This window comes from Hyaena hyaena, unplaced genomic scaffold (genome assembly GCF_003009895.1).
Source record: "Hyaena hyaena isolate Hyena2069 unplaced genomic scaffold, ASM300989v1 scaffold_504, whole genome shotgun sequence".
In the NCBI taxonomy this organism is placed as follows: Eukaryota; Metazoa; Chordata; class Mammalia; order Carnivora; family Hyaenidae; genus Hyaena; species Hyaena hyaena.
In genome coordinates this window covers 512,849-528,884 of record NW_024081137.1, presented here as the reverse complement: position 1 = coordinate 528,884, position 16,036 = coordinate 512,849, and the positions used below count along the sequence as shown (strand labels likewise).

Genomic DNA, 16,036 nt, shown 5'->3' with positions numbered 1-16,036 from the left:
CCTATCTCTGGCATTTGTAAGAGGCATAAAAGGAACAATTTGATTATCTGACCCAGAATACTGTGCCCACACCAGAATGTAAAGAAGAAAATTCATCTGCGTGCATGCCTCTCATCAAAGTTAGTAAAAATTTCATAGACCATCACGTCAAGTGTACAAAATCATTGGCTTTGAAAATGGCTTATTTCATCGCTACAGTCTGGCGTTCCATCCACGCATAGGGGATTGACAGCTGCTCCACCCATTAGCATTAATGAATTATCAATGTACGTCCCACACACATCCACCAGGGAAGCAGAGATCCTCCTCCTACACATTACTTTGTTTTTTAATCTTCCAAATGTTGTAGGATGGTTATTACCTTAATAAGTGGAAAATCATTGAACACAGCACATATTCTCTCCCATAGCTAAAACTGACATCTCACAGGAATTCATGAGGAAATGCAGTTTTATTCATCTGTTAAGATATGTTAAATTATCTCTCACCTCTGTCATCTCAGGGATGCCTAAGACCACTAAAGAAATGTAACCTGCACTGCTAAGGCATTTTGTTAAGGAACAAACAATTCAGAATGACCTTGATAGTCTGTCGAGCGAAAATCTCCCCCTCCTGAGAGAGCTCTGGTAGTGTTCTTGAAATGCAGTGAAAAAGAACAAAATGGTTTTTGATACAGTAACCATATGTCCTGGTTTACCGGTAACAGTCCCAACTTACACCTTTTGTCCTGACGTGGTTATTAATCAACATGTCCTCTCAGAAGATCATGGTTCAGGTGAAAAATTGAGGGTTTACCCTACTTTTAGAACCTTTCTTATACCGCTCTGCCCCTTCCCCTCCTGTCTAGGACACTTAGAGTTCCCATTCATGCTTTTCAGTTAGAACCTTGGTTTTACAAAGGAAGAAAGACAAAAAATGGTGGGCCAGTCCATGCTCCTTCAGAAATTGTAAAATTCATTACTGTGTCTCTTACTCTTGCAGTCTTTGTGTTCTTACCTCCTTTCTCTCTGATTTATGCATTGCCTTCTTTAACGCACTGCTTGCTTATATAAAATGTTAGAGACCGGTCAAGCAGTGCCACTCTAAGAATATTTTCATATAGAAACAGTTTAATGCTGCTCAGTGCTTGACAGTGTGAAAACAAAGCATGGTATGTTTTTTTCTTTTCAGTTAAGAGGATGTTGAGGTCCTGCTCCTCATTGACATGGGACTATCAGATTGAGAAATCCTCAAATTGTAGACCTTTATAAATACTATGCATTTGGCACTCTCTTGTAAAGAAAAAAAAATGACAAGACATTGTCCTGGATTCAAAGAATTCAGTCTAGGATAGGAGAAGACCATGCAGAGCAAGAATTCCATCCCTGTAGTGGTGGAGTACTCCTAGTATGTGAAGGTGCTATCATTTTTCATTTTGTGGATTTATCTTCAACTACAGTTTTGAAAGACCATCATAAAGCTCTCTCTTTGGCTTCTCCCCTGCAAAATAGACGTTACTTCCTTCAGTGTTTTTTTATTTTACTTCTTAAAAACAATTACCCTTATCCTGTCTTCTTCTGAGTTGCGTCTTGTGTACAGCTCCTACCCACATACCCATATATATTGTACTCAAGTAGCAGTGCGGTGAATTTATGTAAAAAGATCTGGTGAGGCATACGGCCCCCAAATATCATACTTATTTACTTGTACCTCTGTGTCATGCCTCAAATAAATACAGCATTCAGAGGATGCAGTCATATGAGAGTAATACTTCCTTCCAACCTTATATGTTCTCGTCACCCTCTAGTGTGTTTCCTCCCTCTGGTGCATCCTTCCTGTTTCCTGGTTACGCTAATTCCCGTAAGTTCTGTTTTCTATCTTCTTTTGTCTATAGTTTCTTCTATGATCATCCTGCTCCATTGACTTTAGGTTTCCCTTCTGTACAATTGGCATTAAATCCAGGTTTTGTGTTTGGATGGATTGTATCATCACTTCCATTCTTGACTTCCATGGTCTTCTCTTCCTCACCCACTCCTCAGGCAAACCCCAGGGACTCTAGTGCAGTCGTGTCTCTAACACTGGCTCCCTCTCCTCCCTTACCATGATCCAGTTCCCTAATGATATTCTCAGCTTCCAAGCCAGACCTATTTACAAGTCAGCTTGCACATGGATTCCAGTTTACTTCTTCTAAAACACATAACCCTTTCACTGAAGACCCCTCACCAGTGATAAATTCAGATGTCTCCGTCAAACTGGCTCTCTGTGACTTTTTAGACCTATTTCCTTCTGTCTTCTTCTATGAGTCTAATGCTTGCATAGAAAGGCACTGCTGACCTCTGAAGTTAGAACATCTGAATCTGAATTCTGGTTCTGTCACTTGCTGGCTCTCTGATCATGGCATGATCATTTAACTTCCCTGTGCTTCATTTTCCTCACGTATAAAAAGGAGATAGTAGTTTGACCTAGTACAAAGGATCGTTGTAAGGATTATGAAATGCTCAGAGCAGTGTGTAGCATACACTAAGGGTCCAATAAACATAAGCCATTATTAGACTCCATTTGCGTTTCCTATGCACAACTCATATTTTCATATTCCTATGACTTTCTCATGCTTTATTTTGTTTTCAGAATGTTCTCCTCTATTTCCATCTCTATTCATTCAAACCCTACACATTTTATGTTCATTTTCCTCCTCCCTCTTCCATGTGGCTTTCAGACAAACTCTTAATATTGAAAACATCTCTCCAATTTCCATAGCCTCTCTTCTGCACCTAACAGTATTTGTCCCTTTCCACATGTTATAATTATGTGGATACGTATCTTTCCTCTGAAAATATAGTGAGAAACAGGAACTGATTTATGAATTTGTACATTTTCCTCAGTGCCTAACCAAATTAATATTAGATACTGTATTTGTTGAATAAATGAATGAGTATTCCCTGATATGCAAGCACAATACAGTTTTTAGAAACTTGCCCAAATTAGCATCTTTTCTTTGCTTAGTTATTAATTGATTTCTCTTTGTTCTAATCCCACCTTCCCCCCCTTTCTGCTAGACTTCCCCTTTCTTCCCCACTCCTCTCCTGTCTCTTCCTTTCTTCTCTTCCTCCTCTTCCTCATTAAAAAAAATTTTTTAATGTTTTATTTATTTCTGAGGGAGAGAGAGACAGCGTGAGCAGGAGAGGGTCAGAGAGAGAGGGAGACACAGAATCTGAAGCAGGGTCCAGGCTCTGAGCTGCCAGCACAGAGCCTGATGCGGAGCTCAAACCCACGAACCGTGAGATCATGACCTGAGCCGAAGCCGGACGCTTAACCAACTGAGCCACCCAAGCGCCCCTTCTCATTTTCTTTAATTCTGTTTTCCCACTTTGTAAAATTTTCCCATCAACCTCATAGACTAGCTGTCCAGGCACAAAGGGATACTGCCTCAGGAGGGAAATATATTATCATTTTTGTTACTTTTCTTTGTCAAAAATAATTGAGCATGTAACATCCAGTCATTATGCTCTTATCTGCACTACTGAGAATCAAGCGATTGTTAAATAGCAAATAAAAATAAGCCCAATTTTTGGACACGGAGAAGTAATCTCTCAAGAACTTTTAAATTCCATGTTCTGATTGTTGGAATGTGTTTTGAGTATAGTTTGTCTTTCCAGAAAAAGGTTTAGTGTCATGAGATTATTTTGTTTGTGAAGTAAAACGGGCTACATTGTTTCAGGTGTGCAACATAGTGATTTGACAGGTCTGTACATTGCCCTGTGGTCGTCACACTTGTAGCTACCATCTGTCACCGTACAACACTATTATAATACCATTGACTATATTCCTATGTTGCACCTTCTGGTGACTTAAACCATTCCATAACTGGAAGCCTGTATCTCCTACTCCCCTTCACCCGTTTTGCCCATCCCCCGCAACCCCCTTCCCTCTGGCAGTGACTAATTTGTTCTCAGTGTTTATGGGTTTGTTTCTGCTTTTTTTTTATTCATGTGTCTTTTTAGAGTCTACATGTAAGTGAAATTATATAGTATTTGTCTTTCTTTGTATGACTTAATTTGTCGTCAGAGATGGCAAGATCTCATCCATTTTTATGTCTGAGTAATATCTCATTGTATGCATATACCACATCTTCTTTATCCATTCATCTATCAGTGGACACTTGGGTTGCTTCCGTATCTTGGCTACTGTAAATAATACTGGAATAAACATAGGGGTGCATATATCTTTTCAAGCTAGTGTTTTCGGCGGGGGGGGGGGGGGTTAATACCCAATAGTGAAATTACTGGATCATATGATACTTGTATTTTTTAATGTTTGGGGGGAAGTCAGTATCATTTTCTACACTGTCTCTACCAATTTACATTCCCTGATGAGTTATTTTTAAAAGACAAATTTGATCAAAGGTCTCCAAGAATAAATTTTTAAGTATTTTTTTGTTCATTTGGTGCTTGTTTTCCTTAATCTGCCAATTTCTTTCCCTCTTTTCTCATTTACAATGTCATTTTGACACATTATTTCCTCTAACATGTTAATTGTCCTCTTTTCTTGATCAGTGTCCTATCCTTTCTCCTATCTGACAACTGCCTAAAATATCATGTTGTTTTCCATTTCCATAAGTCTTGAAACATCTCCTGTCTTGGAGGAATGTTCTTACAAGTGCTGTGAAAGACATCAATAGTAACCATTTAAATGACATTTCTCATTAATTGTGAGCCTGCACAAAACCAATGTAGCTACTTGTATTAGTGAATACAAAATAGAAAAATCGAATATGCTATTATCTCTTTATAGGACTGAGGAATCTAAAGTTAGCAAGAATGAATGGTAGTTTGGAAAGTCAAACTTGAATTCTTATTTTAAAATTATCATCTAAAGCCATATGTAAAGTTGAATAATTTCAAAACCTCTCTGCTTCTGCTTTCCTTCCTGAGTCATAATAAGTAAATGTTTAGGACTGGACAAAACACGTAATTTTGAGGATCCTGAGTAACAACACTATGTATACAGCATTATGAGATTATAATTGTGGTAAATGGGTTCTCAACACTGGTATTTTGTTTTTCCTAATTTAGGGTAGAAATTTAGCATCCGGAGAGGTTGGATTTTTTCCAAGTGATGCTGTCAAGCCTTGCCCCTGTGTAAGTATGAGTATTTTCTGGTTTCAACGCTGTAATTTTGCAAGAATGTACAAAGGATATAATCTTGTCACTCAATAATTTTATTAATGTTTTCTGGAGTGATCATATTATTTCAAGTTTGACAGTATGGTCAGTGTCATTAAAATCTAAAGTCACCATGATTCCATTCCATTAAAGATATTTTTTAAATTATATATGCAAGGGGAAAAATTCAACAGTAGAATTTATAGAATTGTCTACAGGGTGTTAGAAGGAATAAACCAAAGCTATAGATTAGATGCATTTTCCCTTTTTCCATGGAGGTGAGAATGGTAGGATTTAACTTATTCCTAGCCATTTTGGGTTATAGAGAGATATTATACTTCAACTAGTGTGTTTGAAAGCATACTAGAAAGCATGAAGGTCCACAGATTCTTCAGTCAAATCTCTAAATACATTTATTTGTGCTTTAGTTTGTCGTTGCTGTTTCTTTAATGTCATAATGGCATTTTCTGAAAGCATCAAGATAAAGAAGAAGAATGAATGAGTATTTACTCATATATTATAGATAAATATAACATAAAATGTACATTCTGGCACCTTATTAGATTTATAAATTTCTGTTTAAGGTGACATTTTATCATAATTTGGTGTTCAGGGTGGATTTTTCTATGAAACTTTTGAAGTTCTTGATTTGAAGTAAATGAAATTCCTTTACTAAAATAATGGAGTTAATGGTTAAAAAAAACTCTCCTTAAATTATCTCGCTTGCTCTACTATTTCAATCCTTTCTATATTTACAAACTCTTTCTAATGTTATAAATGTGAATGTCTGGCATCCTTAATTTCAGACTGTAGTCTGTAGACTAATGTACTCATTCCAGCTTCATTAATTTCAAAAGCAAAGGGAACCAAAAAGCATTTCCTATTGGTTCTGTGATCTGATGTCACATGTTTTTATCTACTAATCTTTAAAAACTGTTGAACCTTGATACCACTCTTATTTAATTGTATAAGTAAAATGAGTTTTTAGCTAGTTTTCTGTCATTTGTATAAACAAGATTCAGGGTGCCTATACATAAAACAATGATATTTATCTGTAGGCAGGTAGCAGGAAATCTCCCGCATTCTAATATTGAGATGTTTGGGGACCTCCAGACATCAAATCAAGAATATTAAGCATTTCATGTATTGAGTGCTATTATGCTTCTACAGCCTTCTGCATGTGGCATAAAATGAACATTTGGACTTTTAGGAAAGTTCTGGCACACAGATATTTAATACCTGTTGCTGTATGGATGAACAAAGGGGTGAGAAAGCAAGCAAAAGCTCCTAGCTGAACCTGGCTAGTTAACAATGGTAGACACTATATCAGCTTATATTTAATGGTGTTTGGTGACTCCGTTACTAGAAACAAAAACTTGTTCGCAATTTAAAGCTGGTAAGGAGTTGTAGAGGAATACATAATTATCACTGGGACAGCTAGCTAAATATGATTGTTTTATAGTTCAAAGTTAATAGTTATTAAAAATTTAGTGCTTAGTACAATTATAGATTCATTCATTGGTGGTAGGATAAGTTAGGTGAAGATAACTAGAAGGAGAGATGAGAGGGAAGGGTAGATTGACAAAATATGGAAGGTGCTATCCCTACTGACCCTGGGACATTTTGTTTATCAGGGGTCATGTGGAATATTCCGTTCTGAGTTCAAAAGGTATTCTTCTATATATGCTGTGCTAGTTTCTTCAAAAGTTTGGAGAGAAAGCTAGAACTGAGAAAAACACAGGAGGAACATAAATGGAACAATTTCATTTCTGGTAATACGATAACTGGAGACCAAGCCTGGAGCACAGTGCAAACTTGGGGATCTCGGTGACTTGGGGAGTCCTCAGTGGGTGAACAAGAAGGAAACAATTCCATAGAAGAAGATACGCTTATCCTCATCTTGGACCTAGGTTGAGAAGAAAAAAAGAAAGCAGTCTTCCCTAAGAATTCCTAGCCTTAGATCCAAAATCCACCCAGGTATGGGGCCTGAATTCATACCAGCTCTGTGACCTAAATAATTGTAAGCTAGAAACAGTTGAAAATGATTTCACGTTGATTGTGTTTCCAATACAAGTACTGATTGTTTCTAGATTGGAGCCTTATAGCACATGGTCCTCAAAGGATTTCTACGGATACAGCCCCTGGGAATATAAGTTCACAACATGAGATCATCCAGTTCCTAATTAAACAAACCATTTTAAGCAAAGTTCAGCAGAAAAAGTAAAATTCAGAATTAGACACAAAGACAGCAGATACTGTAATTATCAGATACTAAGTTCAAATTTTTATATTTAATATGGTTGAAGAAAAAGAATAAAAGTCTAAGAAGAGAACAAGTCACTAAGTTAACTGGATATATTTCACAAAGAATCACCGAGTAAGTAAAATGAATACCTTAATGGAAACATTATATGACATGCTTAGACAAAATTGGATAGAAAATTGGAAGACAAACCTGAAGAAACTTCTCAATGAGTAGTCCAGAGAATTAAGAAATGGAAGTCTAACAGAGAATGGAATGATAAAGTTCAAATGCACATATTTGAAGGAGATAATAAGAATAGAGATAATTGTAGGAAAGCAATATTCAAGGGGCGCCTGGATGGCTCAGTCAGTTAAATGTCTGGCTTCTGTTCAGGTCATGATTTCATGGTTGGTGAGTTCAAGCCCTGCATTGGGCTCTGTGCTGACAGCTTAGAGCCTGGAGCCTGCTTCAGATCCTGTGTCGCCCTCTCTCTGCCCCTTCCCTACTTGTGCTCTGTTTGTGTGTCTCTCTCTCTCTCAAAAATAAACAAACATTGAAAGAAAAGCGATATTCAAATAAATAATGGCTGAACATTTTCCAGAACTTATGATAAAACTAATCTTAAGAGTCAAGGATATACAAAATTAATCAACAGCTAGATGCATTTTAGTGAAACTTGAGAACATCCAAAATAAGGAGAAAATATTTAAAACAACCTTAAAGAGAATGCAGATTACCTATAAAGGTTTGATCATTTGACTCCTATCTAATAACAGCAATTAAGGAGGCAACAAAAGTTTCCATTTCTGGTAATTGTCCAGTAGTCTCTTTTGGATCAATCCTCTGACAGGAAACAATGATAAACCCTGGGCAAGATATTAAAACAACAATCTGAAGGCATTGGCTAAGAGAAGAGTTGACACTCAGAGAAAGGGGATGGTGCTGGGTTAGTTTCCTGGTTTTATGGCTGTCTTGAGGAAAAATACCAGGCTGTGCCATGCAAGGTAGCTAAAGTTCAGATAGAAACCTCACAGTATCACTAGCTTGCAGAAGCAGAGTTCAAAGGAAGCACACAGTGGAAAGGGAGGCAGGAAATCTTAGAAAGGACAGTGTCAGAGAGGGAGGAACCTCAAGTTCTGTGTTAAAAGCTTTTGCGTCAATTTTTCCGTGTGGTATGGATTCCCAAGTTGCTCAGTTCAGGCTTAAAAGAGCTAAACTGAGGATTCATCTGCCATTCACCACAGGGGAGATAGTTTGTGGTTGGAGTTCAGCCAAATTAACTGCCCGCTTTAATTAAAAAAAAAAAAAAAAAAATCATATCCTTTGTAGAAGCACCAAAGAATCCCGAGCTGCTACAGCATATTGTTCAAGTTGTGCGAGATACTGTTCAAAACTACTCAATATATAAAGAACCAGTAAAACACAAACTATACTCAAAAAAAGAAAAGGCAATCAAGAGAGAACAACCTTGAGATGTCCCAAATGATGGAGTTAGCAGGAGAAGGTTTTTAAAGTAGTTATAACTAGGGACACCTGGGTGACTTAGTCGGTTAAGCGTCCGACTTTCGCTTAGGCCATGATCTCGTAGTTTGTGGGTTCGAGCCCCGCGTCGGGCTCTGTGCTGACTGCCAGCTCAGAGCCTGGAGCCTGTTTCAGAGTCTGTGACTCCCTCTCTCTCTGACCCTCCCCTGCTCACGCTGTCTCTCTCTCTCTCCTAGAAATAAATAAAACATTAAAATTTTTTTAAAGTAGTTATAACTAGGTTAAATTCATAAAGGAAAGTATGTTCATATTGAATGCACAGGAAACCTCAGCAGAGAAATAGGAACTATTAAAAAGAAAACTAAATGGAGATTCTATAATTTGAGACTTTAGTATTTGAAGCAGTAAGAATAATATGTTCAAACATTTGAAAGGAAATTAGTCAACTTAGAAGTCTTTCCTCCGTTAGGTTGAAGTAATGACATTTCCAGCCAAACACAGAAAGTTCACTTCTAACTATCCCATCTAACTTGTATAAGATGTATACTTCTGGAAGAAGTACATATCTTATATATATTACTTTACATGTGTGCTATATTCCCAGTAAAATATTTTTAAAAGCTGTATATGACCATATCCAAAGTTTGACAATGTAAACAGCCAGTAATGAAGATAGAATAGGACATTAGAGAAAAATGGTCAAAGATGAGAATATCTTCAAAGATAGGAGACTATCCAGAAGAAAATCATCTATAGTGTTATATAAGAAAGGGTCCCAAAAAAGAAGTGGAGAGGGCCCATGACAGATAGAAAAAGACAGGATCCCACCCTGGTTATGGGGATCAGTGCTAAGAAGATAGTTCTGGCACTTCACACCTCGGAATACACACACCAAAGAGCGAGAAAGCTCTAAAAAGACACATCAAGGTGAAACAGCCTCGACGATATTGGTTCTGTCTTAGAATGTTACATAACCTGTAATTTTTGTGGCTCTTCAGCCTTTGCACAGCCAAAGGACTCCATACGATACACTGAAGCTCTTTTCCCTTTTTAGCCCCCTCTTTGTTTTGTTGGTTTGGTTTGGTTTTATTGTTTTTGGTTTTTTTGTTTCTTCTCTCTAGGGACACAGATTCGTTTAGGAATAAGCATGCATTTATGGGGCTCCTGGGTGGCTCAGTCGGTTGAACTCAGGTCATTATTTTACAGTTCATGGGTTCAAGCCCCACATCGGGCTCTGTGCTGACACCTCAGAGCCTGGAGCCTGCTTCAGATTCTGTGTCTCCCTCTTTCTCTGTCTCTCTAAGATAGATAAATGTTAACAAAAAATTTAAAAAAGGAATAAGCATGCATTTAAAAAGTATAAAGAGGGAGAAGGAAGGAGGAAATATTTTTCCATCAGGTTTCAGGAGCAATGTATATCTTACCATTTAAAGAAAAATCGTTGAAGATTGATTACTGTTTGGGAAAAGAAATGCTATAAGAAAATATTTGCAGGATTTGAATAGGTGTTATATACTCTAAATATTATATTCTGTGTATCAGGATTTTGTATGTTGGTGAAATTTAAAATGTGATCCATAGTATAGACATATTTAAATATTAATAACTTTGGAGATATTCTGTCCAAAAAGATAATTTTGTTATATATAGCTATTATCTTGGAAGGTCAAAATAATAGCAACTCTTTATGAAAACTGACATAGCTAAGAGACATATTTACATTGATCAGAACTCTGTTACAAATTAAGGATAACAGTATTTTTAATCACCTAGTATAAAAAGGCCCAGGAATACTGTGGGATGTATACATCAAAGACTCAGATGATTCATGAAAAATCTCTAAATACAAATCAATCTGTACTTCTTGTCTTTTCTTAGGAACTTATAAACTATGTTACACTCTAGTAGTATGTATTTTATTTGTTATTCTTTGAATATTAATATACCTTACTTGCTTTTGTTCATTTTCTAGTTGCAATTAACAACTAGAAGTTTTTTTTCTTTTTCTGTCTTTATTTGTGTAGAAAATGTAACATTTTTGCTTTTGCATAGAAGGAAAAATGAATATTTTCCATGACTTTTCATCTTCAAAAGGTTTGCAAAATCAGAGTTTAGAATTTATGATACAAAATACGAGTCTATATCCAATATATATTGTTTATTTTGCCTGTTTTCTGGGAAAGCAGAGTGCTATTTGGTTTTCCTAACATTTTCATTTTAATTTTCTATGATACGATTGAACTGCCTTAATAATAAATACCAAATGCTTCCAATTCATATTTTTTCTGTCATCTCTCCTCTTGAAGGTACAGTGGTGGTAAAATGAATGAAAGAATGAATTAAAGTAAAATGAATTATTTTCTACTTATCTAACATATACTATGATTCACTCTGTATAAAATTGCCAATGGATAGTTCCAGGACTGTGCTATTTAGGGTTTTATAGAGCTGAGTCAGCTGAACTGAATTAATGATTGATTTCTAAAAGCTTCCCTTAAGTAAACTTAATCTATTTTTTGCCTTTTTATATCTCAGGTGCCCAAACCAGTAGATTATTCTTGCCAACCCTGGTAAGTATTAGAAATGTTTATGTAGCTAAGTTGAAATACTATACCCTTAGCTTGAGGAGGTCTAAAATGTAGGGGTACTAAACCACATTCCATTTCCATTTGTCCTGGCTAAAGGTGTTTTCAGATACAACAAAACACCATAATGAATTTATATATTGCTGACCTTTCCATAATATCATCGGAGTGGTGTATGCGTGTGTGCGTGTATGTGTGTGTATGTATACATGTACTTGATTGCAAGTTCAAAGTTTATAACAGCCACAGAAAGAGATGGAACATTGGCAAATATTTATCTTGTATTTTAGAAAAGTAGATTCCATTAAGCAGAGAAAAAAATACATACTTCCCTTGTCTGAAACTAAAAATTAGCCCAGAAAGGACAGTAGATCCTAAATTGTAATATGAGAATGAGATGTATCCATGTCTAAAGTTTTGGGTCTACATGGACCCCACTTACCATGTAGAAGCTAGCCTTCTCACTAATAGAAATAGGGAAGCAGGGAGGGTAGTGCTGATTACTTTTTAGACATGATGAGTTTAAGGGGAAGTGATATCTTCAACTGGAAAAAATATACCAGAATAGTCATGATCATCATATGAAAATAGCTAATATATACCAAGTACCTACCGTGTGCTTAGTATTCTATATGTCTCATTTTTGTTTTCCAATATCTTTATAAGGAAGGTTGTTACTATCTTTACAGATGAGGGTTAAGACTCTGCAACTAGTAAGCAGGAGAGCCAGGATTCCAAGGGATCCCATCTGTCCATTGCCATACACCTGTCCAAGTACAAAACGTGGGCTTATTTACTTATTTATGTTTGTTTCCCTAAATTTTGTGTTTGGCTTCTCTTACAATGACTGCATCTGTTTTCCTCTTCTTGATACAAAATATATGCATACAAATTAGATAATAGTGTATGTATATAAATGAGAGATTCTGAGAGTATATAGTACTAGTTCAGTTTGCAGGTGTAGATGGAACATCTGAGTTGCCTGATATTTTTAAAGTGTTCTATTTTCTATTATATAACAAAAGCATAGAAAATGCCTAGTTGCTATAGAACTACACTGTCCAAAGTATGGGGTTCTTCCCATCAGCCCTCTTGCTGTCCCCCATCATCACGGCTACCCACTGTAGCTATTATCTGTTTGCTCAACCTCCTCCCTGGGCTTCAGCACTGAGCTTGCTGAAGAAATTATAGCAGTCTTGTGATAGAACTGGGAATCTTTGCTACATGTTTACTTAGCTTAAGATGCATTTGAGGTCAGAACTACATGGAATTAAAAGCCAAAATCCTGTCAGGAATTCGATTTGGAGAACTGATACCGTGTAGAATCAAAGTGAACAACACCAGGAACTGGTAAAATCATGGGAGTATGATGATGAACTTCCTTCTCTTTTACTATTTTTTTTTTTTTTTTTTACAAACTAGACATAATAGTTACAAAGGTAATGATCTTAGAGATAAATACTAGTGCTGCAAACTGCAGATTATTATTATTTTTTTTTTGGATTTTTTTGAAATAAACCGATAAGGTACGTGGGAACCATGCAGGGCACAGGAGATTAGCTTTGGAACCCTTTGTTTTAAAATGCACTCTTGCATTTTATGTAAAATTCTACCGAAAATAAAACTAACCAGTTAAAAAATGGTATTGTTCCAAATGATTTAAAAAAAAAAAATGAAGATGTTCAAATGAGGGAAGAGCCTTGAAGATAGGAGCAAATAAAGACATTTCATAGTAAAATTTTTAATTTTTTTTTCATGGACAGTTTATTCACACTAAGCAGACAATTTCATGTGAAATGCTTTCTGCTAGGGAACAAAATGGTCATGTATATCGGAAAATGGAAACTTTGGTTTTGGAAATACTAAATTGTTTATAGGAAATTATACTGAATGATGACATGTGCTTCTCAAGTAATTAAGAAGTTGCCTTGTCTATTTATTACATCTCCATGTAAAAACAACCTGTTCTTACAAGGTAAACTTTGTCTCTTGGGTAGGCCACGAAATAAAACAGACAAGATGATTATTTTCATTTGCCTGGGTATAGAATTCTAGGTGAGAAATCATTTTGCATCTCAAATCTTAAGGCACTGCTCTGTTGTTTTCTAACTTCCAACCCAATGCCATTTTGATATCTGATTCTTTGTATGTGATCTGATTTTGTGGGTGTTATCATGTAGGCAGGGATGAGGCATGGGGCCTAAAACCAGGGAACTGTCTGAAATCCATGTGAAGAACAAGATACAGATGCCAAGGTTCCTTCCCCATTCTCCATGTAGTCAGACAACTTTTCCCCCTACCCTAGCAAGAGACACTGGAGTTAGAAGGTATATTATGTGGAAAAAGTGAGCCACGTAAGGCTTACACTTAGAGCAATCCCAGCAGAGATTGAGGACGACGGTATACTGGGAACAGAGTGGTCAAATTAAGGGAAGTCTATATACTGACTGATGATGATCTCAGTTCCTTTGTAGAGCTCAGTTCCAGTACTGCGACTGCAGCTGTACGTGCAGACTACCCTCTCCTTGCATCCAGATAGGAATCTGGAAGATTTTTCTCTAAAGAAACTGAATAGACTCAGTAAAAAACAAACAAAAACAAGCCTAAAATCCTATCATTTGGGTATTATACTGCTCCGTGAAATCACATTTTTGCCAAATAATGAGGTTCCTACCTGGCAAGTCTGATTTGGTGCGCCTACCTGCACAGAGATGCCTCTCTCCTAAATATACACAGACAACAAAGAGCAACCAGACAAAGAGAAAAGCTTTGAACTAGAAAACAAATAGATTAAATAGGAAAAAGAAACCAGGAAGATAGAGACATTAGAATGAGCAGAGGAAAGATTTGTTTTTAAAACCTTTAACTGATAGTCTCAGAAGAGATGACACCATATTCATGGAAGTGAGCTGCATGTGTTAAAAAAGGAACAATCAGAAAGTAAGAAAGAGCCCTCTTAAATATTGAGTAGAGGAGTTGGAAAATAAAGTTGAACAAATCTTCCAGAAAATCAAAGAAAGAGATAATAGGGGAGAAAAGAGAGAAATTAGACAATTGATCCAGCAAGTACAGTATTAATTTAGTGAGAACTCCAGAAAGAGAAAACTGAGAGCAGCGATTATCAAAGAAATAAAACAAAAATTTCCTAGAACTGAAGGATATATGGCTGTAAGTGAAAGACGTTACTGAGAGTCCAGGATAATATTGAACTAAAATGTGTTGGACATAACTGGAAGGCATGTTATCATGAAATCTTACAGTATAGAGAAAACAATCTGAAAGTTGTCAGGGACAAAAAGCGATCACATCACATAGAATGGCAGTGAATTCCAGGTTAGAAGACAAAAGGACAATGCCCGAAAATACGAGGAGCAAAGTAACTTCTCACCTAGAATTCTGTACCCAAGTAAATTCTGAATTAAATGTTAAGTAAAATAGAAATACTTTTCTAGATGTGAGGCTTTCTCAGAATTACAACCCATGTGTCCACTTATAGGAAGCTGAAGGATGAGCTAATAAACCAATAAAGAGGGAGGTACGGACTCCAGGAAATGAGAGCAAAGGGATGTCCCGGTCCTATAATAATTCAGCAGGCTTAGAGAACAAGTAATATGAATTAGAACAAGAGGGTGCAGGGCTCAGAAGAAATGAATGTCTCCATAGGAAAAACCGGACAGGTTCGGTAAGTGGTGTGGAGAAGTATATTATTGAGGGGGTTATCGTTCTCTTGAAGAATTTAGAAAGAATTTGTAAGACAAAGCCTGAGCGAACAAAAACCTGAATTCTTTTTTGGATATCAGGTGTTCTTTGAACATGCAAACATGACAAAACTGGGCCAGATGATGGCTTGGCTCTGTAGAGGTTACCCGAAAGGAAGAGTGAGGAACAGCACTGTGAAGGAATGAGCCTGAAAGGAGGAGAAATGAGTTTCTTCCCTGACACTTAAAAATGATCAGTTAAGAAATTGTAGTTTGATGATACTATTTAGAAATATGCAAGCACAAATAAAAAATAGATAAAATGGAACTTGGGATAGAGAGCTGATAAGATAGGGTAATGCTGCTTTTTCATCATTATTATAGTACAGGTTGCCTTTAAAAACCATTTCTACATTACTTTGATGAAAATGCATATACCGTATACTATTTGTGATGAAGTACCGTGAAAGAAATTAGGATAATGTAATAAGAATAATGGAATGGAATATGTGAGATGCAGGACAACATTCTTCAGATGGGATGGTCAGGGAAGACCTCACTCTGGGCTTATATGATAAGAAGGAATGTGTATGGAGTGAGGGAGTATTTTCTAGGCAAGAATACAGTCTGTGAGAAGATTCTTAAGATCAAAAAGAGGTTGGTGAATTCCTAGACCTGAAGGGAGGCTGAAGACTAGTGAAGAAAGGGGTTGTAAGAGAGAAGTTTGAAGAGTGAACAGATCCTACTAGGTACTCGTAGTTCATGGGTTATCATAACTACTTTTAACCCGAGGTACCATCTGCATAAAATGCCCTCAGCTCTCCTTCTGTACTTGGTAGAAATCTCACATATCCTTCATCCACAAACTTTTGTATTTTAAACAAA

At 36.5% G+C, this 16,036-nt stretch overlaps 1 protein-coding gene across 1 annotated transcript in view; it reads left to right on the top strand.

Moving 5' to 3' along the window:
* The window catches only part of VAV3 (vav guanine nucleotide exchange factor 3), a 353,383-nt gene that overhangs the window by 307,556 nt on the left and 29,791 nt on the right, over nucleotides 1–16,036 (top strand). The window contains exons 21-22 of the mRNA XM_039254969.1: nucleotides 5,052–5,117; nucleotides 11,404–11,438. Of these exons, the coding sequence (XP_039110900.1) occupies nucleotides 5,052–5,117; nucleotides 11,404–11,438 (101 nt within the window). The remainder of the gene's footprint in view (nucleotides 1–5,051; nucleotides 5,118–11,403; nucleotides 11,439–16,036) is intronic.